The sequence below is a fragment of the Mugil cephalus genome, chromosome 8 (genome assembly GCF_022458985.1).
Source record: "Mugil cephalus isolate CIBA_MC_2020 chromosome 8, CIBA_Mcephalus_1.1, whole genome shotgun sequence".
In the NCBI taxonomy this organism is placed as follows: Eukaryota; Metazoa; Chordata; class Actinopteri; order Mugiliformes; family Mugilidae; genus Mugil; species Mugil cephalus.
Window position 1 is genome coordinate 14,811,976 of NC_061777.1, and position 26,241 is coordinate 14,838,216.

The window sequence follows — 26,241 nt, forward strand, 5'->3', positions numbered from 1 at the left end:
GAGGAGCCGCGGACCGACACGCTTTACTGTAGTGATGTTCGATACCACCGAAAATCCAGGCTGATTTCGGTGATGTCGATCCGATACCGATACTTTGTGCAAATGGCAACTGCACCTTTATGTGTCTGGTAAATCTAAATAAATAAATAAATTAAGGGTGGTGTATTTCAAATCACAGCTTCATAAAGAATACAAGACATCAGAGTAATTTATTTATGTATTTTAAACATGGAAGTATATTTAGGTAGCGACCTCTTGTAGCCGAGTTAATACAACAACAGAAAAACCAAACAGAGGACACGTTCTGTCTGTGAAGGATCTCAGTCATCCAGGTCATGGTAATCCAAAAGGCATTTGAAGAAAGGCAACTGGACTTCTTGAAGACGTCACCCATCCGAGTGGCTCCTTCAGTTCTCATAGACTGGTGGGAAGTTGAGGTTTAAATAGGAAAACTCTGTGAGTAAAACCCATCAGAAACTTGCTTGACTTGTTTCTGTAATAGCCAGAAATTGGTGCCACTAATTTTCGTTAATGGCTGGGTGCCTAGCTGTCATTAAGGAGGGGGTCTGTTTGCCTAAGATATTTACCCTATGAATGGTGCTTTAACACAGTCATTGAGAGACTCCAGTCTCAAGCTGTGAATGGTGTTAAAACTTGGGGACAGAAGTCAAGGCTGTAAATTGACAGCAGATTAAATCTCAGTCCACCTTTCCTGTTTAGAGAAGGTTTCTTCAATTTGACATAAATGGATTCCTTTACTTCTTTCTCAAACCATCTGTCCTCTCTGATTAGGACTTTTATGAGAGGACACGGTCATACACTATTCACTAAAAAAGTAAAGTAATAAGACCAACATTTTACTAAAGTGAATTATTGTTTGATTACTGAGAACTGTTATCAAAATGAAAACTTGCATCTTTACTCTGACACTGCGCTCACCTCTTCTGTCTGCCTCATCATAAATGCCTCGTATTCTGTGTTGTGGGTTAACCTGAGGTGTTTCACATGGTTTGTTATGTTGCCACAACTCAGTGCCGCTAGTTCAGTTACTTTCACTGTGTTTCTATTATTGATACATGACCACAGTATCAAAAGTATCAATGTAAATCGATATTTACATTGGAGAGATAATTTTACAGCAGGATCGGTGTTTCTGTATCGATCCGCACATCACTATTTTACTGTGTTTCTATCACCTCCCATATACTGTATATACTATGGACAAACCCATCGTGATGTCACTGTATGTGGTTGTTGTGCGCTCATCTGGGCGCTTCATTACGATTCTTATAGTTGAATTAATAAATATTTATTAACAAACATTTCCTTCACGAATATCAGTGATAATATCAGACGGCCCTGTTTAGGATGGTAAGAGGAGGAGTGGATGGGGGTCTCTTCCTAAAGTCCACAGTCATCTCCGCAGTATATATATATTAGAGTTCTGTTACAAGTTTTGGGTCACATTTGATGAATTCTATTGCAAGCAAATATATATTTTTTAAAATAATTATTAGAAGAAAATGGCAAATTAAAGTCAAAATCATCAAAGCATCAACACTAAGGTTAACGCATCTGGGCTTGGAGTGATGACTTTCAAAGTGTTCAGTTTTCCAGTTCTTCATCTCATGCAGAACATGTGGATCACCTGAATTTTATACAGACAAATAGACATGTAAAATAATGTGTTATATGTACAGAATGTGTACGGAATATTATTACAAATATTCACATTTTGATTCCTCGATCTTAATTTACATTTCCGTCTAACACAAACTACTAACATATAATGTCATTCAAAGCGGGAACCCCCTTAATTATGAGGAATTTTAAACGTTTATTAAAAAAATAAATGAATGAGTTAGAAATAAATTCTCCCCCCGTACAGTTGTCATGAATAGAAATAAACAACTGAGACCAACAACGTTTTTGAACCAGGCTGTAAACATGATTAATAGTGCTGTAAAGTTGGGCTTTTTAACATGGATTTCTATGGGGCGGCCACTCGATAAACTGCGATTTTTTGCACTTTCACCAATGGCTTCATCGCTCAGACCTGGAGGTTTTTACTGCGTAGAGAGAGCGAGAGAGACAAGCTAGACAGATTTACAGTTACACAGGAAGCTGAACAGGTTTGCATCAAACTAAAAGCATATACTGTTTCATACGTGCGTAATCGTAACTGTATTTGACACCGAACTAGGTCACGGTATCGCACGACAAATGGTTTGTAATATGAGTCTGAAATTACGCAAAAAAAGGTTCATGAGCAAGGTAAGTGGTTTGCAAAGACCAACACCGGAAATGCGGATTTTATTTTGGCGATAACTTGAATTTTGTGGCACTTCTTGTACGGCATTTTCCCACGATGGTTCTGGAGTAATTTGTATAATTTGGACAACACATGAATCTAATGTTCATTGAACCCAATCACATAGTCCAGTCTTCCAAAAACACCGTTTAGGGTAATGTATAAAAAAATAAAAATTATCATTATCAAGTGCCGGTTTGACCCTCCGCCCCTTTCTATCATGACGTCTAAACCCGGAAGTACCGCCAAAACTGTAGCCGTCGCTATTTTCAAAACATGTACAGACATGACGGCCGAGCGAGACCGTTTCAGTGAGATTGTCACTTTACGGCGGCGATTAGGGACATTTTAGACTTATATCATTCGACTTTACAACAAACGACTGTTTTCTTACCAAGTTCCCATTCAGTAGGATGGACAATGGGGTCGCATCCACCAGGGAAGAGGGCTTCCTCTCCAGGATGGCTCTCAATGACAACAAGGCTGGTATGGAGGGTCTGGACAGGGACAAGATCAACAAGATCATCATGGAGGCATCGAAGGTGAACAGTCGCACCTCTAAAACACTTTCAGTTTTGTTTAGCTTGTTTAGTTTAGCTTTCTTCACAAATGGTCTGTGAGAAGATCTGAATCATCTGTCTAATCAGCAAAAATGAGAAATAAAGGATGTGTGGAGGAGTATGAATCAAGCTACACTGGAAGTGTGACTTCTTCTTTTACAGATTGTATTTTACACTCCTTTGTGTCCAATATCCCCTGTGCAGTGACATGCAGCCCCTAAAGATATCTGCTGTCGTAGCATTCATTATAGCCGTGGTAGAATTGGTATAACTCTTCACTGTACTTTCCTTTTCTGTTGCAGGGATCTAAGTTTTACGAGAATGAGCTGAAGAGAGAGCAGCAGGTCAACCAGCGCATCGAGAAAATGATGCAACAAAAGGCACAGATCACAGAGCAGCAATTAAAGAAAGCACAAGTCCAGGTGAGATGCAGTATGGACTTACCCGATCAAAGTTTTTTGGGTGTTTTCCAAGTGCTGAGGCGGACTTTCAAGAGATAAAACAAGACTTTATTAAATCGAAAATGAGGTGTTACAGTGGCAGGTTAGTTTCAAAACAGAGTTACATAGAGAATAGAAATAAGAAGAGTAAAAATAATTTAAAACAGAAAATATAAAACAGATATATTTAAAGTTGCTGTATCAAATCTAAGTTAAGTAACTAAAGTTGAACTGGTGAATAAACACATCATCATAGGTTTTATTACATTTAAATGAATCATTTATTTTATTAGATCAATAATAATTTACTTTAATTATGTACTTACTCCCGAGCTCTGAGTACAGCATCTTGTTCTTTTACTTTTTTTCATGGTGTGAAAGACAATAAAGTATCTATCTAAAGAAAAACAAATATTTCATAGAATGACGTGACGAATAAAGTCAGTAAATAAAATTCTTGAGATACAGACAGGTGTTCCTTTAGCCATGGAGGAAAATGAGCAGCAGTGCTAAGATATGCTGACGTTAAGAAAGGGCCTCCGCTAGTGCTTCTTCTTACACTGTGGGTGCAGCAGCGTGATGAGCATCATGAAAACACTTCTCAGTCCTTATGCTGCTTATGTGTCGAACCTCTGCTGCAGGTGGACAGGATGGCCGCGTCGCTGGAGAGGAGTCGCGATCTGAGCCGCGTGATTGTGCACGTGGACATGGACGCTTTCTACGCCGCTGTGGAGATGAGAGACTGTCCTGAGCTGAAGGACAAGCCCATGGCAGTGGGATCCATGAGTATGCTGGTGGGTTAAAATATTATGTTATAGAAGAAATTTCTTATGCATTTGCTAAAAGTAATACATGTAGAAACAGACCGTGTTCAGTGTGCTCATATTTACACACAAGCAAGCAGCAATAATAGCTTTTTTTTAAAAAAAAAATATGATTTCAACAGTTATACTTAATTATTAACCACAAGTATAATTTCCATTATAAATGTATTCATAAATATCATGCATCCCTCTTCTTTTCTCTAATTTTTCAGTCAACGTCTAACTACCATGCCAGGAAATATGGTGTCCGAGCTGCGATGCCTGGATTCATTGGAAAGAGGCTCTGCCCCAACTTAGTCATCGTTCCAACTAACTTTGACAAATACAGAGCTGTGAGCGACGAGGTGAGAGTTGGGCCAAAGGAGACGCAAACAAACCTCTTTCTAGGATGAGCAGATATTTGTGAATCTGTATCTCTTTATTTTTTAGGTCCGGGAGATTTTCGCAGACTATGACCCTCACTTCCAGCCGATGAGCCTGGACGAAGCCTATTTAGATTTTACAGATCACCTGGAGCAGAGGCAGCACTGGCCAGAGTCCTCACGCACACACCGCTTCCGCACCACAGGCACGGGGTTATTACATAAGGACGTTTCGTGAGTCAGGAAACCGTCTGCTGATTGTACGTAATCACTGTCTTTCTGTACAGAAGTAGAGCCGACTGAGATTCCTCAGGAGGTGGCGCCAGAGACGAAGGACCTCTCTCCAGTCCTGTTTGAGGACAGCCCGAGCTCCTCTCCCTGCCTGCCGGACTCTGGAGGCGTTAGTGCTGCTGCCGGCGGTGCGTTCGAGGTGTTCGGGACGTCTGTTGAGGAGGCTGTGAGAGAGATGCGCTTCCGCATTGAGCAGAAGACCATGCTGACTGCCAGTGCAGGTAAGGAAGAAGTGTGTATGTTGTTGATTTCACTGTAATTGTATTATAGTGAAATGCTAATAGCTTAGTAGAAGCTATGTTCATATTGTAAGGCTTTGTGCTCAATTTCCGTTTCTTGCTCACATCCATTTTTTTTAGCGTCACAGGTTTCAATAGAAAGCAGTGAATTTGTGATCAATAATGAGGGCAAGCATTTGGAGACAGATTATTTAAATTTTCATGTTGTTGAATAGTGACAGATGTTTTCCTATGCGGCCGTGAAAAATCTGTTCTGTATCTGATTTAGAACCAAATACAATGTATTTGGGCCCAAATCTGAATTAAAGAGATTAGACTCCCTGTGATTTGTGCTGATCACTCAGTCAATTAAAGAAAAAATATTTAAGCCTTTCGCCTGCACTGTCTGAAAATAGCCATAGTTTATTGCTATCATTGAGCATTTTGCTATTTTCGTTCTCCAGGAGAATTGAAGCATATCTCCACCACTCCTGTACTTTGAAAATAAAATTAAAAAAAAATCTGCTCTCCACTTTTCTAGGAATCGCTCCGAACATGATGCTCGCCAAAGTGTGCAGTGACAAGAACAAGCCCAACGGCCAATACCGACTGCCCTCCACCAGAGAGGCTGTCATGGACTTCATCCAGAATCTTCCAGTTCGCAAAGTACAGTACACGTCAGTTTTCTGTGTAATAGTCATAGGCCTCTACAGTGGGACTACTGCAAAAGTGATGTAGCTGTGGACAATTAATGCGTCTCTCGTTATATATACGTCGCTGTAGAAAACCTTCAGGTAGCAGCTTCTCATTGAAGCCGATCATGTCAGCACTCACTAACGTAAATGACCCTTTTTTGATGAGGTGACATAAATAAAAAAAAATCTTTGTTGCTGAGTTTCTGCAGTAGAGTGAGAGTCCCATAACACCATCAGTCTGCCAGCTAAATATTTTATCATATCGGACTGATAAAATAAAATATTCATGTTTAGTTCTTAATCATGACCTTCGGTTTTTGGAGCCAGTAGCTGTTGGAAAAACAAGATGTTGCTAAAATCAGTCCGATCAGCTCAACCTTCAGATTTCTTGTTGATCTCTGAGTTTTATTTGTCCAGAATGTGAATGACATTCAACAGCTGAATGTTAAATGTTGACATTGGTTCACTGAGTTTTATTTTTTCGACCCATCGTACAGTATTTCTCAGTAATTCTCTGTGTCTTACACATATACTTGCGTGTTTCATATTTTCCTTGCCATTTTTTTTTGCTTGGAAATGTTGGCATTCCTTAAATTACCATGAACATCCAGCCCTGCAAAGATGATAGAACCTATTCATGTGTTTTAATATATGTGCTACAGGTGTGGGAAAGATGGTTGAAAGAAATTCTGTCTTAAAGGTAAAGCTGTGTAATGATTCCTCCAGGTTTGTGGCATAGGGAAGGTGAGCGAGAAGATGCTGAACGCTCTGGGCATCAGCAGCTGTCTCCATCTCGGCCAGCAGATGGCGCTGCTGTCGTTGTTGTTCTCTGAGACGTCCTGGCATCATTTCATGCAGGTTTCTCTGGGCCTGGGCTCCACATTTATACCAAGGTAGCTTCTGTTTGTTTGATAAAATTCAGAAAAACTTGACTGATAAAAAATAAAAATAAAAAATAGATAAATAAATAAAAATGACCTTATTCAGACAGAGGAGATAATATTTGTTTTCTCTGCTTCCACACAGGCACGAAGAAAGAAAAAGCATGAGCACAGAAAGGTCTGCTTGTTGAAATGAATAAACACGGACATGATTAATTTAGTTTATTTAGAGTCCGTCCTTTTGACTCATCTGTATCCTACTCTTTTTATGCGTTACATTAACAGGACATTTAAAGAGCTGAGCAAACCTGAGGAGCAGCTGTCTCTTTGCAAGGAGATCTGTGAAGACTTAGCAGAAGACATGAAGAGGGAAGAACTGAAGGTACTAAATGAGTTTTGCTTTATTTATTTTTTTTAATACAAACACACTTGTGCACATTCGTCCAGGTTAGCACCTTTTATAACTGCTGTTGTTGAGTAAAAACAACGCGATCGTCTCATGATACTCAAAAAGAACAGGCGCCGGGGATGTGTTTGACCAGAACTCCCATTTCATAGCCATACAGGTGAAGAGAAAATGGTCACAGCCCCATCTCGTTTTTGGTCTTCCACGAATCAGCCCGGCTCCAAACCGAACCTCACACAGTTACCTTAACCTGTCCATTCCTTCTGAATCGATGGAGTAAAGGACTGGGCGGCTCGGCACAGTCATCACCCCCCCGCCCGGGTCCTGATGTGGCCTTGATAGCTGGAGGAAATGGAAGGCCATTAAAGAGACAGCGGGGGGGCTACTATCAGCCTTTGAAGTATCTCCCTGGGAGATGATCACATTACTATGAAAACTCACGAAATGCGTTCTGACAAATCAATCACCGATAAGAAAGAGACTTCCATCTCCCTTCTATTTACAGCCCTTCCATACAGTGCCATTGATTGCGCCAGTAATTAGGAGGATGTCGTGAAGCAGACAGAAATGTCCTTGAATGTTTTTCCTAATGGAAACTTCATCTTTTCCTAATTCTCCTCCCGAAGGGTAAAACCGTAACCCTGAAGCTCAAGAACGTGAACTTCGAGGTGAAAACCAGAGCCCTGACGCTGCCGTACGCTGTTGCCACAGTGGATGAGATCTTTGCGGTTGCTAAGGACCTGCTGAAAACGGAAATAGAAAATGAAAGCCCCCAGCCACTCAGGCTGAGGCTCATGGGTAATTAGATATAGCAATATAACTGACATATCAATTAATATAACTAGCTTGAAATCAGTCTAAATGATCTGTGACACACACTGCATGTGGAAATAATAACACATTCACAGTCATTTTCAACTTTTCGCCACATAATGTGTTTTTTTTTGTGCTTGCAGGTGTTCGGATTTCTGCCTTCGTCGCTTCGGATGATAAAAAGCCCCTGCAGAAGAGCATCATTGGCTTCCTTCAACCGGGCAAGACGGATCCTGCTGGTTCCTCTCAAGTAACGCCTCAAAACCTCGAAAAGGAGCAGTTGGCCGGTCACCCCTTTAAAAATCAGCCAAGTTTGTGTCCTCCGCCGGCGGCGGACAAGTGCCAGAGGCAGGAGGACGTTCCTTGGCGGAGTAAGCAGAGGCAGTTAGAGAGGAACCAGGCTGGTGAGGAACCCCAGCAGTCTTTCTTCCAAAGGGCTTATGCCAAAAGGCTGCAACTGCAGGCGGAGAGAGAGAGCCCGCAGAAGGAAGAACGTGAGGAAAACAGTCCTACAGTTACGACTACAGACACTCGTCCTAAAGAGGACGAAGAGTCGTCAGTAAAACCAAACAAGAACGACCGTGCAACCTCAGATCTTCCGGAAAACGTCTTTATTTCTCCCGCACAGGCCCACGCATCCACCTCGGGCTGTGGTGGGACACAGTCAGACACCCTCACGTGTCCCGTGTGTTTCAGGCAGGTGGACACGACCGACCTAAACGTCTTCAACAGGCACATAGACGATTGTCTCAGCGATGCCTCCAGAAAACCGAAGCGGAGCGCAGTGTCGGACTCGGACTCAGATTTGGACGACCGTAAAGAACGCGGAGCGGCAGAGGAAAAGCGAGAAAGAGAAGAACCGGAACGCGGCGAAGAGTCGAACAGAGCTCGTCCCCAGGAAGCCCAGCGCAGTGTAAAGAACGAGTCTGTTCAGAGGGTCCTGTTGATTAATGGCGACAACAACAAACCAGATACTTCCCCCCAACAGGCCGGGTCGAAGTGCGACAGCAGCGGCCCCGTCCTCGTCTGCCCGATATGTCAGCTGACCCAGGACACGGACGACCTCGCCGTCTTCAACCGCCACGTCGACCTCTGCCTGAACCAGGAGGTCTTACATCAGCTGGAGGGACGGACGCCGTCCTCCACAAACCCGTCTCCGGTTAAAAACAACAAGACCACAGGTGAGCGAGTGCGTCTCTGAGATGAATGTGTGTGTGGTTGTATCGTTGTATTACTAATCACTAGAGAGCTGTGGAAAGTCGCTACCATGTAAGTTCAAACTTATTTTCGTAGTTTCCTATTTACTCATCCAACAGTTATAGAGCAATATGTACACCGATCAGCCACAACATTAAAACCACTGACTGGTAAATAACATCCTGTGACAACAGTGTTGAGTTGGGAAACATTTGGACCTGGCATTAATGTCGATGTTACCTAGACCAGACCAGACACCAGCACCTCATAGCTACAACACACACTGATTGGCGTGTGTATATATTATTATATTTGTTTCTGACCTGGTTTTGGTCTCAGTTTTTCTCAAGATTATTTAAACAACACAGACATGAAACCCCCAAAGTGAGAATCAATGAGACAAAAGAAAAACTGCTAAATGCTCCATTATATTAACCAACTACTCTAACAGCGTCTCTCTTTTTTTAGTCTGTCACAATATGAAATCCCTTTTACATCATTAAGTGCCATTATAAAAAACATCCACTCTAGTATTTTGACCTGTTCTCTGTGTAGTGTACAAGTCACGTGTGCTATTGTTTCCTTGTTGTTGCGTGAGACCCACTTGTCCTCCTGACCATCCCGTCAGTGATGTCTATGACATCTTCCGAGTCAGCGGCAGGAATGCGTATTCCTGAAGGCGTCGCTGGCCTACGACCTCGTTATTTACCGACAGCGACATTGCGCAAGAAGTTCGTATTGATTCAGACCGAGAAAAGACATCTCATTTCACCCCATGGGGCTCCTTTTGCCCCCGGGCCTTGGAAACGGCGAAATCACTTTCTCACCTATTCATTTCCTACAATGAAGTGCACCCCGGTTTCCTCTTAAACAAGCCTGCCTCAGAAATTGCACTCTTTGTGTCCCTGTAGAGCTGCAGCAATTGTGTGCGTCTCCTCAATGGATGTTTTTTTTTTCTTCTCTCTCTTTCCTTCAGTGTAGAGATAACAATGAAGCGTATGTTTGTGTTTGCAGACAGGGGACATCACCTGCCAAGGCAAGCAAGCAAAGGGAAAAGCAAAAGGTGGGTGAGGCTGCTTGTTTGCAGATTTCTTCTTCGCAAAATGTGTCTTTGCTTTTTAATTTAAATTCATTCCCGCCGATGTTTTTCTGCTCGTTCTCATTTCGCGATTCAGACGGGACCCGCCTTCCTCTCCTCCTTCTAAAAAGCCCAAAAGCCTCGGTCGCTGCAACACCATCGACAAGTTCTTCAGGTCATAGTCGCCCGCCGTCGTCTGCGTGGACTCAGAGGGTTTTCCTCCTCCTCTTTCCTGCTATGGACCCTGCAGCACAGCCCTCACGGTGTTTGCACACAAAGCCATATTGACCGTTTCTGCACAAAAATCTAGATTGCTGAGATAAGGAGCCAAAACTTGCACTATTATGCTATATTTCTCTTTTTTCAAAGCTATAAAGAAAATGATGATGACATATTTTTGGTACCAAGTAAGTGAATGAATGTAACCTAAGCCTAATATATAACATGTGCTAAATAGAAGATGAAGTTGTTTTCGTACAGGATAGTTTTAAATTGGTGTCTATTAAATTATTTTATTTCCAGTTGTATTTATTGTGTCAGTGATGACACTTTATTGCTTTTATAATGAAGGTAAGAAGATTCTGTCACATGAACTGTTGCAATAAATTTCTATTCTGTCACTTGTACATTTTTACTTATTATTAACACACATCCATTCTCCACAAAGCAGAGTTGAAATAAGTTGTTCACTGCAGAAGCGCAATATCAGACTAGTTTAGAAAAGGTTTGTGACCAGAGGCTAGAAAAAAAAGAAAAAGATGTGTAACTTATCTTCCCTGGACGAGCAAGTTAAACCACCACAGGTGGTTTATGATAATCTTTAGTAAACATTGAGGAGTGTTCATAGAAATTAAAGTTAAGAAGTGCATATTGTAATATCCTCATGTTATTCTATTATTCAGTGCGAGACAAAGCTGTAGTTAAGCCAGCTACCAGCCACATAACACAAGTGAAGTGTGTCATTACTGGCGGGCCCGTCTAGGGCGTGAGCTGGTAAAGCAAACAAGGATCAGCCCCGCGGCACCGAGATACAGGAGCACACTTTCATTCCAAGTCTCGCTGTGTGATATTTGAAGACCAGGACGGGCTAAAGCTGGGCAAAAAAAAGCGTTTGTTTTGTCTTCCTGTGTGTTTTTTTCTCACTATTTATTAAACCCAGCCCGCCTTGGTCACACAAAGAGGCCACTGGAAAACAGCCTCCAAATGGAAAGAAGAGCGTTGGCTTTGAGGAAGATGATCGAGAAGCATCGCCCTAAGAGGGAGAATCTAGACCCTCGGAAGTGGATGAGGCCGGAGACGGTCAGGGGTTTTACTGACTTTGTGCTAAACAAGAACTCGGACAAAGAGACGGACAACAGCTTTGACGACAAAGAGATGTGTGAGTATGCGGCAACGTGGGAAAATGGGGAATACCAGTACACTGTGGGACACAACGGGGAAAAGACAGAACGCGGTGAAGGCAATTGTTAGAGCAAGTCTCCGATACTGTTAATTATTAGCTGTTCAGCGTGTTGCATGACAGTTTCCTACGGAAACTCTGTATTTGCTGTGAGTGTATTTGCTATATGGGTGTGTGTATAAGTTAAAATAAAGTCAGGAGGTGCACACTTATCTCAGGTGCTGCTGAGGGTTTTTACATAATCTTGTTGTGTGTTAAGCCTAGCACATATATATATATATATATATGTTACATGATATAAACTGTAAATGGTTGCATGTGTGTGTGTGTGTGTGTGTGTGTATAACCTTCCCGTCCACTGTGTTGAGCAGTGCTTGAGGCAGAGAAGCAGTTTATGGAAGCAGCCAAGAGGAACGATGTAGAGACCATGAAGACTCTTGGAAAAGGGTTGAACGCCAATGCAAAGAACGTGGTGGGTCTAACGAGACAAAATATCCACACGTTGTCACACTTCGTTTGAAGAACCCTTCACTAAATACGTGAAATAATACACTGATCGTGTCGTTCGCCTCAGCACAACAGGACTGCCCTTCACTATGCAGTGGCCGGCAAAAACAAGGAGGCTGTTCAGCTTCTGCTACAGCGCAGGGTCAAAGTGGACCAAAAGGACAAGGTAGAGGGGAGGGGGGGAGTGGTGTGTGTGTGTGTGTTTGTGTGTCTGTGGGAAGTGTCTGCGTCTCGAGACACGAGCCAAAGACAATACCCCACATAATAGTTTAAGTAAGCGCAACTTTCCATTATGTGCTCTGTGTCTGGCAGTACGGCGTGACACCCATTCATTTGGCTGCCTGGTTTGGCAGTTTGGACATCCTGAAATTATTAGTGCAGGCCGGCGCCGAACAGAAGGTTGAGAACGAGGTAAAATAACACTTCTGCTGCTTCGAACTTCTACCTGGTTTGCACGACATGTCAAGGAAACCCGTTCTTCCTCAGGCATGTTGACTGATTTCTTAATCTTGGATGGTAACATTTTAAATGCACATTTTGTTACAAATCTCAAATCCCCCTCACAGCTGGAAGGTTCTAGGTTCGAATCCACGGGCCGAAAGGGGCCTTTCTGCGTGGAGTTTGCATGTTCTCCCCGTGTCTGCGTGGGTTCTCTCCGGACCCCAGCAGAAGAAAATATATATGTGAATGTTTCCTTGATCGTGAACCACTTTTTTTCTACCTCAGGAAGGACTGAACATCATGCATTGTGCCGCAATCAACAACCACACTGACATTGTAGAGTATATTGTTAACGACCTGCAGATGAAAGAACTAGACAAAGAAGACCAGGTAGGTTACTAAACCGACCGTGTGTTTTCTCTAACGGACATAAAGCAAATGTGTTCCTCAGTTCTCGTGTTTCAGTCAGGGCACCGGGCATTTACACTGGCGGCAGAGCACGGCTGCGTTGACATGTTGGAGATGCTGATAGACCCATACAACATGGCCACCATGAAGCCCAACAAGGTAGGAGTGTGTGTGTGTGTGTGTGTGCTTGCAACTATTTATAATATATTTATGCTGGCACGTGCCCGACAGCACGTTTATGTGCGTCATTTGCGAGAAAGCTCAAAGTCAAACACTCTTTGAAGCCAGTCGTGTCCCTCCTTCCCTTCTGCCAGAGAGGAGACACGCCCCTGCACTTAGCTGTGAGGAACGGCCACTTGGACGCCGTCCAACTGCTGCTGCAGAAGTTCGATACTCGGGACGAAGTCAATACGGTAGCAACGATCAGTTTAATAAACATCCTCTCTGTCACGGTGGGCTCAGTGGCTCCGCTTTGGATTAATTGAGATGTATCAAACATGAGCTGGTCACCATGCTGCCCCACATTAATGAGCATAAACCACGTTTAAACCACTGTCTTGTAATAAGTTCCCTCAGTGTAAACTGTAAATTTCTGAAATGCAATAGTTTTGTTCAATTTAAAACGTGCTTTACCTCAGATTTTTTTTTTTTTTTTTACTGATGGACCTTCTGTGTTGCAGGAGGGTGAGACAGCTTTGTACCAGGCTGCAGACAACGCACAGGAAGAATGTCTGCTGACCCTGCTGGAGGCCGGCTGCGACCCCAACATCCTCACACATGTACAATTACAAGACACTGTAGTGACTCCAATAATTGCGTTCCCGCTCTAGTTCCCTGCTGTTAATGATACTATGCCGTAGCACGTTTTATCAGGTTAATCCTTAGGTCAGCTTTGAAATATGTCGGATGTAAAATTCACTGTCCCCCGCAGGCCAGATGCAGTGCTCTCCATCCAGTTTCAAAACGAGGAGAAACGAGTCTTGTGCAGCTCCTCTTAGAGTACAAAGCCGATCCCGACTTTCAAAATCAGGTAAGCAAACGCAGGCTAGGGGGCAGCAGCACATTCCTTCAGTAAAGTTCCTGGCAATGCACGTCATCTGCCCTCGATCAATTTCACAATTTTCTTCTTCTAATCTAACGGTGCGCTTGTCAGCCTCTTGGTAAGTGATGCTGTGTTTTTACTCTCAGGATCTAGACGCACCTCTTCACCTGGCAGTGAAGAACAGTCACATCCCCGTCATCCATTCTCTCCTGCAGGCGGGCTGCAACATAAACGTCACAGATAAGGTACGATCACCGCCCCCGACGCGATAAAATAAGCTGTCAGAGAACGTGTATATATAAACGGCATCAAACTAGGTAAATGTCCACTGCGTTGTAACGTGCTTTCCTACAATTGTTAGAGGTCCCAGACTGCTGTGCATCTCGCTGCAGAGCTCGCCAGAATCGATGTCGTGGAAATGCTTCTCAAAACCGGGCTGGATCTAACAATCAGGGACAGAGTAAGAACTCACACAATTTCAGACTTTAGGTCAACGGCAACAAAAAAAATAAAAACACACACGTGATTATTTGAACCCGTAACAGCACCACGCCGCATTAAAAATGTAAAAATGTGATTTCTTTGCAGTTCTGTTTCAATTTGTGCATTTCCTTTTTGGAGCAGCAGGGTAAGACGGCACTGGGCGTCGCGGCCAGAGCGAACGAGGTGATTATTGTGGACATGATCATCAAAGCAGAAAGATACTACGCCTGGAAAAAGGTGAGAAATGATGCGCGTACCTCTTATGAGTTTCATGCGTGCTATAATCCATTCTCGAGGCTTTGAGATCAATAATTACATTCATCAAGAATGATTCATTTCCCAGCGTCACTTTCCATTAGGTGAATCCCCTCTAATGCTATTAAAGGATCCGCCGTACAGAATAGAAGGCATCTGACAGCCAATTTACCATCAATTTAATTAAAGATACGTCCGATTCCATTCCGATATTGATTTTCAGAATGTTTAACTCCGGCATTCATTTTGCTAATCATGTGCGTTACCGTCTCGCCAATAATCTCTTCCTATGCCCCGTTGTTCTCTGGGGCCTGTGGCCTTTATGAGTCTGCTGACATGATTTAATTGCCCTTTCAGGCAAACCCCGAGCTTAATGAGAGCGTTCACAGCGAGCATCCGCTGACGTTTAAACTCGACCACCGCTACGAGACCAAGCCGCTGCGTGCGATGGCCTGGCGCCTGGCCTACGAGCTCCTGAAAGAAGGAGCCTGGAAAAGACTGGCGGAACACTGGGACTTCACCACGGAGCAGGTGTCTGCCATCGAGGAGCAGTGGACAGGTGCTACGACTCACACATGGAAAAGGACAGGCTGAATACTAGAACATAAACCTCTCAAATCCATGAACTGGGGTTATGAAGTAATGTCCTTTAAGTAACGCTAATTTTTACTAGCTGAACTGCTTTCCTCACTGTTCAGTTGTGTTTGCTTGTGCACAGGTCAGCGCAGCTACCAGGAGCACGGGAACAGGATGCTGCTTATCTGGCTCCACGGGGAAGAGCTGGCGCAGAGGAATCCCGCTAAAGAACTCTACCAGGGCCTCATGCTCACAGGGAACAGGAAAGCCGCAGGTACATTCTGTTAGAATCACTTTAACAGACACACCGTGCCGCCCGCCCGCCCGTGCGCGCCAGAGTTTTACTGCGTAAAATGTTCATTTGTCTTCCAGATAAGATTCGGATGGAGGCGGAGAGTTCCAGCAGTAAGAGCTGCAGCATTTCATGAGGGTTAGCAAAACGGCTACGTCACGGTCAACTACTGAGCTGAACAAAAAGTCTGCGGTGAAATAATTTATTTAAAAAAAAAAAAAAACAACATTGTATGGCTTTGTTTTAGTGAACAACCCGTGGTGCTGGATGGATCAATACACATATATACAGTATGTGATTGTACACATTAGTGCACAGTGTCACCAGTGCATAATTTAAAGTCAAACCTTCATAGGAAATAAATGTCTATTTTGCATTTCTAAACTCCATTCAGTCAGCAATAATTAAAAACAAACACTTGTCTATGCATTGCTTAATAAAATAAAAACTATTGCTCAGGGACGAGTACCAATCTGAATAAGAGACCAATTAAATACCAACACAACTAGTCCCATAACTGTTGCAGAGAATGTGTTAAAGCTTAAATCTAGCCCAGGTGAGCTTGAAAGAAGTTTCTGTGAGATGCGCGTGCGATCAGTCGACCACTTTGATGGAGTGCACGTGACACGTGCTGGTGTGTGCTCTGGAGGAACCTTTTCCTCCGGTGGAGGTGTGGCTCTGTTGTGAGGAACGAGGAAACTTAGCAGCCGTGGCCTGTCCGACGGTGAGCTGCAAGAGTGCAGGAGGAGCAGAGGAACGTTTAATTTCTCACAGTGTATGATAACGACACGGAGACAGAAATACTTTAGAGAAATAGCGCAGATGCACCTGTGTGACAGGATGATGCCGTTCAACTACCACAGAGCTCATGGGTGGAGTCACCCCCATCACCTGGAGGTTGCCGCGCGCAGCCTTGCTGACGTCAGAGCGAGCAGTGATGCGAGCCGTTACGGTCTTTGAGGGTTTTTGTTGACTTGCCGTGATGATACGACCGCTGACCTGAAATTAATTTAGATTTGGCTTAGCAGAGACAGACAGGGAAGAAACTCTTGATTCAATTTAGACTAAGTCTTTAAAAAATGAAGACATTCTGTGTATACATTATTCATTTATCAAGATAAATACTATACTTATTTGGACATAGCTGCAGTGAAAGTGGATATCTTCATTATTTTAAAGACCCTTGTGTCTGAATCCATAAACCAATTTGTCTAATGCCAACCTGTTTTTGGGAACTTGAAATGCCCCCAAGTGGGAGTGAGCCGTGCACCACTGTAGTGGGAGCAAGTACTTCTTCCTGGGACATGGGGGCACCAGAGCCCATCTAAGGAAAGAAAGAAGTCAGGAAAATGAATTCAGAGGAAGTGATTCTTAGTAAAATAAAAACAGGAGACATTAAAAAAAATGTACATTTAACACTGCAGTACAAATACTCCTGTTTTAGTTTTTTGTTTTAGTTGTATCGACATAAATTGAATGTAAAAGGCAAAATTCGATAACTAAACATACTACACTTAAAAAAAAATTCTGTAAATACAAAACTATTACAATCATATCATTCTAATTTAGGGATTTTTTAAATGAAAGACTGATAAACTAACTGATCCAGGGAGAGATTTGAGAAGAAACTAGTATGATTTGATAGGATTTTGTCAGTAACTCTACCAGATCATCTGCTTCGCTCTGGGGAGGGTCTGGGTGATCAAAGTGGACTGGACTGTACCGCGTGGAAGAGATGGGATAAGGTTGAAGCTGAGTCAATGACGCGGGCCTGGCCTCAGCCTGGGGAGGCAGGGGATCTGCAGAAAGAGAAAAATGTGTAGAGGATCAGACTCCGGCAGAATACATTTTCACTTCAACTTTGTCATAGTTAAAGACAACTTTGTAGAGCTGCTACTTCACATTTAAAGCATTTAACTGACTTTTATTATGAGGCAGTCACAGTTTGTTTATCACTGAACTTTATACCGCCCCCGTTAATAAAAAAAATTGCAGCAAAGCAAGGTAATTGTGATTTTTAACAGAAGACTGTCATGTTCAACATACCTTTCAATTACAGCTGCTCAAAGCATGATGGGAAAAAGCCAATTACTGCTCGACACTGATGGCAACGGTTATTCCCACAGAGAAAAACATTGTCCGTTCTCTGTTAATGTTAGTTATGTTTGCCTGCTTCTACATCCAGTAATGGTCCATAACCATCCGACTAAATAACGGAAATAAATGCTGCAAAGGGGCGATGACCCATACCAGCCATTCACTTAGTGACACGTCAAGGTTGCCAAGCAGCGCGCTACTGATTCATCACTCTGTTAAGTGAGTCCGTGAATGAGTTAAAAGTACAACGACCCCATCCACTCCTCTCATTCATAAATCCACAAAAATGTCAATAGCACACGCCTGCACTCCATTGGAGATGAGGCGTTTCTGTTTCCTTTTTCCTCTCGGCCTCAGTCTCAATAGCTGCGTTGAATCAATACAGAACAGAGGCAAGGCTAACAATGCAATTATGGTGCATTGTATAGAGCAGAGGTCTATACAGTATATGTAGTCGTGGGGCTTGTGGTGAACATGATAATACGTATTCTAACGTTGTAGCAGCTTGAGACGGGGGAGTAGTGTTGTCTGTAGGCTCATTCTGTTACAGACCGTGCTGATCGCGGAGTGGGGGCTGTTCTGGTCGTCCCTCCGTAGGCTGGAACATGTTGAGGGCTTCCATATTGAGAGCACAAACACCCCTCATGAAGGCTTTCTTCATAGACTCCTCATACTGCTCCCGCTCCAATCGAAGCCGCTGAATCTCTGCCTGAGCCTTCTCTATAGCCTGGCAGTGCTGGGAGACAAGGAGCAGAGGGTGGATGGAAGAATTAGTCAACCTTAAACCAAACATATATACACATCTCTAACTCTAATTTACAAATTAACTCTACGATTAAATTTGCTTGTATACAATAGACTAATAGAAATGGAATTCAATGCGATTTAGAAATAATTATAAAACATTTTACAGGTTTAGTGTCATTTGTAACTAACTAACTACGCATTTACCTCTGACAGCTTGGCTTCATACTCCGTGGACAGGCGGGTGCAGACCTCCTCGGCCTTTGAACGGCAAGCCCGCTCCACCTTCACCTTCCAGTGTTTCTGGATCAGAGAGTACCAGCCCAGCAGCACCTTCCTCTTCAGCTGCAAATTGTAGTGCTGCCGCGCAACTTGAGCAGCATGAGCCTGGCGGGGACAACCGCGACACCGTGACGATATTCACAAGGAAATAATTACAACTATAATTCACTTTTGCGCAGCTGCTGTTTATTTTTCTCTCGCCGTGCACATTCTGTCATGGTTTAGACGAAAATATGAGGCATGCAGTTAAAAAGTCTGGTTTTAAGAAACGGCATAAATGGGTTGCTGCTGTTAGAAGGCACATAATGGAACAGATTCTGCTTAAGTGCATTGACCAAATGTCACGTATGAAAGAGAAGATATTTTGTGAGATATGTTCAGGGTGCAGAAAGAAGTTCATACACGATGGAGACACTGAACTAGCACAAAGGTTTTGGGTTATAGATCTAAAAAGAAATGCCTTAAATAGCGGACATCCCATCCAACCTACCCAAGAGTTCAGACAGAGCACAAATCCCACTTAATCTGACAACGTCAGGAAGGGGGTGGGATTACAGCGATTCGTTAAACACCACAGAAAATAAAAGGTTTTGAACGTTTGGGAGACACCACAGTGACATCAGTGTACCTCTTCTTTGGCCTCAGTGAGCTGGAGCCTCCATTGTGTAAAGGCCCTCATCGTTTCAAGCTTTTCTTTTTGTTTGTCCAACACATGACTAAGGTTTGTGATCACCTGAGAAAGGATCGCATATATTTGAGAGAGAGAGAATGTGCAAGTAGCCAAAATAGAGAGGATGAACATGAGTAGCAATGCTGCCGCCCAGTCCTTCAAATTTCACAAAAATGGAAATGATTGGAAATCAGCATTAATCAATCAAACAGTTGGCAACTTACAATTATTTAAGTCAATTGCTGGTTTAAGGATCTTTAAGACATTTATTACCATTGTTATTCCTACATCAACTTCAACTGTATTTAGCTATAATATATTGGCATTATGTTTTACTAACCAAACCATTAGACAATCAAATAAAATAAATTAAATAGATAATAGAAGTATCTGTTCGTTTCAGGCCTATTGGACATGAAATCTATATCCAGACACGTATCAAGTGAAAAAATGAAAAATGAATAAATGCACACGTAGTCACCTCATCTTTTCTCTGGTTGGAAATCTCATAGGTGTGTAGGAGCTCTTTCAGGCTCCCTAGTTCAGACTTCAGGCCAGCTGTCTGGGCTGCATGCCTCTCCCTCTCTTTCATCATCTCCAGCTTGTGCTGCTCCATGAAGGCAAACTTCCACTTCCGTAGCTCGGTCAGAACATTCGACTAATTCAGAAACAGAAGGTAAGGCAGCTTCAGTGTTACACGACTTCAGTAAATATCATCTGGGCATCTGCATGAATTTCTTTAGTTATTTTTTAATTACACAAATGAGGTGCCAGAAATCAGCGGAAGTGGAAAATACACTGCCTGGCCAAAAAAAAAAAAAAAAAAAAAAGGCGCCACCTGGATTTGACTAAGCAAATACAGTAGGTACAAGCCTCGTATTGGATAATTACTGCATGTCGAAAGACTCATCCCATAATGGTGGAAAAGATGTTAGTCTGTCTGAGTAGGTTCAAATCAGTGTCATGTATCAAGCAGAGAAATATCTAAGGAGATTGAAACAGAAACTACTCAAATTGGGTTAAGAACTGTCCATCGCAATATTAAAAACCGGAAGGATAGTGGGGAACCATCATAGAGCATTTGCACATATACAATGTGAATGGAACTCAAGGGATTGGGACTGAGCAGCTGTGTAGCCTTAAGAAAATCACTAATCAGTGAGACTAACCAGGACAAAAGGCTTTAATTTGTTAGGGAGCATAAAGCATAAGAATTGGACTCTGAAGCAATGGAATAAGGTCATGTGATCTGATGAGATGTGGTCAGATTGACCCTGTTCCAGAGTGATGGGGCATCAGGGTAAGAAGAGAGGCAGAAGAAGTGATATACACATCATGCCTAGTGTCTACTGTACCAGCCTGTGGGGGCAGCGCTGTGATCTGGGGTTGCTGCAGTTGCTCAGGTCTTGGTTCAGCAACATTATGCCCAAAGAAAGAGGTCAGCTGACTACCTGAATATACTGAATGACCAGGTTATTCCATCAACTGATTTTTTTCTTCCCCGATGGCACGGGCATATTCCAACATGTAGTGTCAGAATTCATGTGGCTCAAATTGAGTGGTTCAGGGAGCATGAGACGTCTTTTTCACACATCAATCAAGAATCAATCAATCAAGAATCTTTATTGTCATTATGCAAGGCACAACGAAATTCTGTTCAGCAGCTCTTGGTATAAATGTACAGACCTGAGATATATAAATAATATAAATATAGAATAGGAAATATAAAATAGAATAACAAGTTAAAATAAAAAATAGAATTTAAGAATAAAATAAGATGAGATGAGAGGTAGTAGTGCAATCAAGGATATTTAAAGTGACCAGTATGAATATTGCATGTATAGCAGCATGTTTAGACGGATTGGCCACCACAGAGTCCAGACCTGAACCCCACTGAGAATCTTTGGGATGTGCCGGAGAAGGCTTTGAGTAGTGGTCAGACTCTCCCATCACCAATACAAGATCTTGAATGCAACACTGGATGGAAATAAATCTTGTGACCTTGCATATTGTAATCAAAGCTCAAGGTGGTCCAACAAAATGTTATATTCTTTTGGTGGTGACTTTGTTTTTGGCCAGGCAGTGTATAAGCAACTTGCAAACCTCAAGTCATATCTTGTGGAGTCCATTTCTTGAGACATGTAAGAATTTACCCCAACTTAGGCCGGATTTATGCCTCAACATAAAGTGTTGGCTTCCTACCATAAATGGCTTCTGCCTAGGATTTGATTTACACGTCTCATGTGTAGTTACATTTTAAGGATGTACTATAAATTGTTAAATAAGCAAACGCGCAGCCTACAATCACAAACATTAACCTGTTAGGGTTATTTGGGAGGCAAAACTCAAGATGTTCCTCCTGCCTGCAGCAAAAGGCTCAATAACAACTAATTCCATCATTCAAGAGCATTGAAGAAGTCTCATCATCCTTTCTTACAGTGTGGTTTTCTACTGCATTTGTGAGGTCAAACTCCACTCTTGCATCGGAGCAACTTAGCAGGTGACTGGATGTCATCTTCTCTCAATGAATGAGCTTTACAACATCAAAAGAAAAGGGCAGGATGGACACCCACATGGAGCCACTCATCTCCTCAAGAATCACTCCACTGGGAGACACAATTAAAAGGTCAACGGTTCCATGAAGAGTAGACCTGTCATCCCTTTACAAAAGCCCTCCTCAGGCTCAAACACATTTCTGTTATGATCTCCAATCTCATCCTCACAACTGCCTAGTCAGTATTTTCTGCATTTAGTCCTCATTCATTCAATCAAGTTTAATTAACAGCACTATAAACTACATCCTCCAAAATAGTTATATAGTAAAAAATCCCAAGAGATGTTTAATTCAGGACTAATATTTGAACTGCATTTGTGTCCACTAGTGTACCTAATGCTTTGACAAGAGAATACTGAAATTGCCATCATTCAGTCAGCAGTATACAGCAGATGGAAAATAGGATGTATTAATTTACTGTCAGGGGATGGAAGGTTCTACAGAATAAAGATACAGACTAACCTTCAGGTTATTGCTCCACGTGTCCAGAATGTTCTCCATCTTGTTTATGTTCTTCTCTGAAATAAACATCTCTGTCATAGCAAACTCAAGGGGATCTGGGGTGTTTGGCCTAGACCTCTCAGACGTCACCTGTAACCTTTCCGGGGCAGTGTGTGAGAGCAGTGACATCCTGCTAGATGACTGACTTGCCATCTTTTCAGCTGGAGGACAAAAAATAAAGCAGACAGGGAGAATATCAATGAGAAGATAAAATAACATTGCAATCTCAAGGCCTGGGTATTTCTAAGCTTATTTGATATTCCAAAACAGAAATTAACAGTAATTAACACTATAATTAACAATTAAAATATACATGTATATATTTGTAAATCAGTTTACCACGATAGGCTCTTGAGTGTGAGTGTGTGGATGGCTCAACTATTAAAGGGGGGGAGGTGGGTGGTGATCTCACACTTCTGCTAGAATGCCTCCCATCTTCAGCAGCAGGATCTGATAGGAGCAAGAGAGATAAAGAGTGAGGCACAATACTAAAGACAGATGAAAATTTTGCTGACTTAAAAATCAGTGTTACGGTAAAAAAAATAAAGCTTGAAAAACTCATAAAACAAAGGACAGTTTAAGAACAGAAAACGCAAGAGTGCTGAATAAGAGGAGCAAGACTCCTCGTCCAAGAATTCTTGTCAATATCTTAATTAAATTCTGCAGGGGGAAGAGAAAGCCTGCACTCTAAAGAGCAGCACTGGCAGAGCGCCAGGAGATCATTACCAATCGGCCTGTCTACTTTCTACATCCCTGTGCACGGCTCCATGACAGTTAAAGCACTAAACCTCCAAAGAGAGCTGCAGCTGGGGAGGGGGACTGATGGACTCTTTAAGATGTGGGTATCGCAGAAGAAAGAGATAGGGGGTAAAATGTGACGGACTGATATCCAGTCTGTTAGACTGCTTTACTAGCTGTAAATATAAAGCTGATAAAAAGACTCTACATTTTTGTCAAGTTGTGATGCTTAATCCTTTATGACAGCTGATCATTTGATGGGGGCAGTGTCTGGAGGGGCTCATGTTGAGCTACTGTCAGAAAAGCTTAGCGAAATGTGTGTGTATGAACATGCCCCGAAAACAGGACAAATCCAACATACCTGATCTTAGGTGCTGTGACTTGCCGTGATCCTTACCCTGGGAATGACGACCCTCTGCAGACAAACGTGAGGTGCTCAGTTGCTTCGATCGAACACTGGAGACTGTCTCAGCCTTAGGGGTGATAACAGCGTAACGGAGTAGCTCCTCATACTCATCCTGTTGACCAGTAAACAAACAAAAAACAAGGAGTGCAAAAAAAAAAATAAATAAAAAATAAAGCCACTTAAGTATTTTTTTTGTATCTGGTTCATTGTTTATTTCTGTTGCCATTGTTCCTATTGGCTGTGATAACATTTTAGTCAGCCATGAGTATAACAGAGCATTATGTACCTGGTCATAATCAGTGATTATCCTATTATCATGGCACCCATCAGGGGTTATATTTGGGCACCGGCTGTAGAAAGGCGCCCGACCACATCTCAGTTTGTCTCGTGTCAGAGTGCCCATGCTGACCCCTCTCCACTGTTGAATCCATCTACAATGGGTAAATCTAAACTGGACCACTGATCAATGGAAGGAGGAGGCCTGGTCTGATTGGTCTCGTTTTTTTGTTTGTTTGTTTGTTTTTATACAACACATAGGTGGCCTGGTGCATAGCTTAGCTGGGGAACATATGCTGTTGCCATGGGGGTGTACTTGGTATGCACCGATTTTAAGGTGGTGGCAGGTAAAGTAACAGCCACATAAATGCCACGTTCATAAATGGTTTTAATGTTGTGGCTGATTGGTGTATATTGTGTGTGTGTGTGTGTGTGTGTGTGTGTGTGTGTGTTTCACACCTGAAGGTCAGAGGAAGCAGAGCTACCTTGGTCCGAGTGTTTATGCAGAACAGGGCTGTTTGGTTCTTCTTCATCTGAGGACATCTAGACAAGAAATATACAGTAGGGAAGTAGAAATGGTGTTAGTTCGATAAAACAGCATGTTCTCACCACATCAAGGCGTTATGTCCAGAAAAGAAGAGCGACAGAAAAAAAAGTATGTGCATTTCAACTTACACCAACATATTAAACACGCGCACACGTGGGACTAAACACAATAAGCTGGATGAAAGTGGTTATAAATATAAATGTGTAGTCAAGAATAAAGTGTAGCTATTTTTACAGCATATCATCCTCAGGGCTTCTTTTGTAGAGTAGATGCAACTGAACACACACATATTCAAATCTTAAATTTAAATTAAGGCAGATAACAAAAGAGAATAACCACACATACTACTTTTACTATCTTATCGTGGTTTTCTGGTATCGTTAAACAGACAATATTAGCTTCACACTCTAAATCACTGCTAACGCTTAAGCTTTAACAAACCGTAGCATGTGCTTCCCCTTTTGGCTCCTGCGAACCAGAACTCCCAACTAAACCTTTTTAAGCAAACTTAACTACACGGACAGTGTGCTTCACCCTCTTTGGAAACGCTTACTTGTTTTAAATATCTGTACAGGATACTACACTGGTCTGTTTCCTAAGTTAAGTCGTCGGTTGGAAAGTGCTTGTTTCGCCGTTTCAAACAGACGGACTCTTCAACAACAGACTCTCTGATTGGCTCCTATTCGCAGCGGTTCTTCGTAAGTCGCCTCTGATTGGTTAAACTATTTCCATGACAACGATAAGCGGAACGACGCCAAACTCTGAGTGCAGTTCAAACACTATGGTCTGATAAATCTCTTTCTGTGGTTTACATACATCACATTTAGTTTTTACTAAATATTACTTAAGACTAACCACTTAAAAATTCTATATATCAATGTATAGCAGGGTACCTTATCGATTTATTGTTTTATTAATTTCATTAAAATGACACCAAATGATGTTGCTCTGCTTGTTAGGAATGGTAGCTGTGTCCCCATTCAAAAAGCAATGTGGTTTTTTGACCTTGCTCCCTCATTAGCCAGACCGCACCGAGACTAACCGATTAAGTTCATTGTCACAAGAAAGCAAACTTACCCGTCTTAAAAAGGTATAAGTCCTTGGGGAATACCACCACCCCGTGAACATCCCCGTGCTCATTTCTCTCGGTCATACAGAACAGACGATGGTTCACCCTGCGAACTGACTGCAGCAATGCCTTAGCCACTTGAAGGCATAATGGTATTAAGACACATATGTGTGGGATAGGCCTAACGACTTGGCAGTCCCGGTCTGCAGAGAGGAGAGACATATGGTCCCTCTCAGAGCTGCATGTGGCACTGTTGGACGAGCTTCCTCACCACCTGGCTGAAAGTACCTCAGTGTCTGAAGGTGTCCTGTCAGCAGTGTCAGAAGACCAGCAGGCTGACTTTAATTTATAAAAAAAAGAGGAGACAAAAAGAAGTGTTTGTGTGACACTGGTGACAGTGCAGTAATCCTCTCTAAAACAGCTGTCAGGATTCAATCTGATAAGTTTTAAATCATATATATATACTGTACACACACACACATATATATATATATTCTAGATAAACAGAAATTATACTAAATGTAAGTAAGACCTGGTAGAGACACCGCTCAGCACACACATGCATCACATATCTTATTACAAGTCTGCAGCTATGAATTTGAGTCAGAACCACCTGACATAATCCTTGCTGCTCTGTTTGAAGTGGAGGTTTCCTGTTGAATGACAGGAAGCCATAATTCCCACAGATTACTCATTTCTTTTTCAGAGCAGATGACTCACATGTTTTGAAGGTTTTTGGTGTTGCGTTCATCACCGTTTTTACTTCTGTACTTTTTTTTTTAAAAAAAATGTGTCATTGATCTTATATTGCTAATTTCCTCTCTGCTTGTATATATACTAAGCCAGGCATTTCAGACAAATATACTATTTTTGTCTTC

At 42.4% G+C, this 26,241-nt stretch overlaps 3 protein-coding genes across 4 annotated transcripts; 2 read left to right on the top strand and 1 right to left on the bottom strand.

The window, feature by feature from the left end:
* The first annotated feature begins 2,535 nt into the window (after positions 1–2,535).
* polk (polymerase (DNA directed) kappa) lies at positions 2,536–10,693 on the top strand. The gene is made up of 14 exons (XM_047593131.1): positions 2,536–2,853; positions 3,174–3,293; positions 3,953–4,105; positions 4,348–4,479; positions 4,565–4,703; positions 4,785–5,009; positions 5,548–5,672; positions 6,428–6,594; positions 6,728–6,760; positions 6,868–6,964; positions 7,615–7,786; positions 7,945–8,982; positions 10,013–10,061; positions 10,174–10,693. The coding sequence occupies exons 1-14, from the start codon at positions 2,725–2,727 to the stop codon at positions 10,256–10,258; spliced, it is 2,664 nt and encodes an 887-aa protein (XP_047449087.1). The 5' UTR covers positions 2,536–2,724; the 3' UTR covers positions 10,259–10,693.
* A 238-nt stretch (positions 10,694–10,931) lies between these two features.
* On the top strand, positions 10,932–19,213 carry ankdd1b (ankyrin repeat and death domain containing 1B). Of its 2 annotated transcripts, none has more exons than XM_047590777.1 (16): positions 10,932–11,454; positions 11,847–11,947; positions 12,050–12,148; positions 12,295–12,393; positions 12,709–12,813; positions 12,889–12,990; positions 13,146–13,244; positions 13,512–13,610; positions 13,763–13,861; positions 14,020–14,118; positions 14,235–14,333; positions 14,498–14,593; positions 14,969–15,170; positions 15,330–15,461; positions 15,560–15,592; positions 18,537–19,213. In XM_047590777.1, exons 1-16 carry the CDS (start codon positions 11,280–11,282, stop codon positions 18,752–18,754), a joined length of 1,857 nt encoding a protein of 618 aa, XP_047446733.1. In that variant the 5' UTR covers positions 10,932–11,279; the 3' UTR covers positions 18,755–19,213. The 2 variants fall into 2 exon arrangements, with proteins under 2 accessions (XP_047446733.1, XP_047446734.1); XM_047590778.1 differs by having other exon boundaries at positions 10,933–11,454; positions 15,560–15,617; positions 18,537–18,664.
* Positions 19,214–19,221: 8 nt separating this feature from the next.
* On the bottom strand, positions 19,222–25,497 carry poc5 (POC5 centriolar protein homolog (Chlamydomonas)). Its single transcript, XM_047590779.1, has 7 exons — positions 25,372–25,497; positions 24,207–24,290; positions 23,427–23,583; positions 22,667–22,777; positions 22,289–22,488; positions 19,754–19,930; positions 19,222–19,335 (listed from the first exon to the last, which is right to left on the bottom strand). Exons 1-7 carry the CDS (start codon positions 25,432–25,434, stop codon positions 19,222–19,224), a joined length of 906 nt encoding a protein of 301 aa, XP_047446735.1. The 5' UTR covers positions 25,435–25,497.
* Positions 25,498–26,241: the final 744 nt, after the last annotated feature.

Excerpts from the sequence above, each read along its gene's own strand:
- polk (XM_047593131.1), top strand. The coding sequence starts at position 2,725 with ATGGACAATGGGGTCGCATCCACCAGGGAAGAGGGCTTCCTCTCCAGG. Across the intron at positions 8,983-10,012 it reads TAAAAACAACAAGACCACAG|ACAGGGGACATCACCTGCCA; the intron begins GTGAGCGAGTGC and ends TTGTGTTTGCAG. Across the intron at positions 10,062-10,173 it reads AGCAAAGGGAAAAGCAAAAG|ACGGGACCCGCCTTCCTCTC; the intron begins GTGGGTGAGGCT and ends TTCGCGATTCAG.
- ankdd1b (XM_047590777.1), top strand. The coding sequence starts at position 11,280 with ATGGAAAGAAGAGCGTTGGCTTTGAGGAAGATGATCGAGAAGCATCGC. Across the intron at positions 12,394-12,708 it reads AACAGAAGGTTGAGAACGAG|GAAGGACTGAACATCATGCA; the intron begins GTAAAATAACAC and ends TTTCTACCTCAG. Across the intron at positions 15,462-15,559 it reads AGGGAACAGGAAAGCCGCAG|ATAAGATTCGGATGGAGGCG; the intron begins GTACATTCTGTT and ends TTTGTCTTCCAG.
- poc5 (XM_047590779.1), bottom strand. The coding sequence starts at position 25,434 with ATGAGCACGGGGATGTTCACGGGGTGGTGGTATTCCCCAAGGACTTAT. Across the intron at positions 23,584-24,206 it reads CTGCTTCCTCTGACCTTCAG|GATGAGTATGAGGAGCTACT; the intron begins GTGTGAAACACA and ends ACTGGTCAACAG. Across the intron at positions 19,931-22,288 it reads CGTGGAGCAATAACCTGAAG|TCGAATGTTCTGACCGAGCT; the intron begins GTTAGTCTGTAT and ends TTTCTGAATTAG.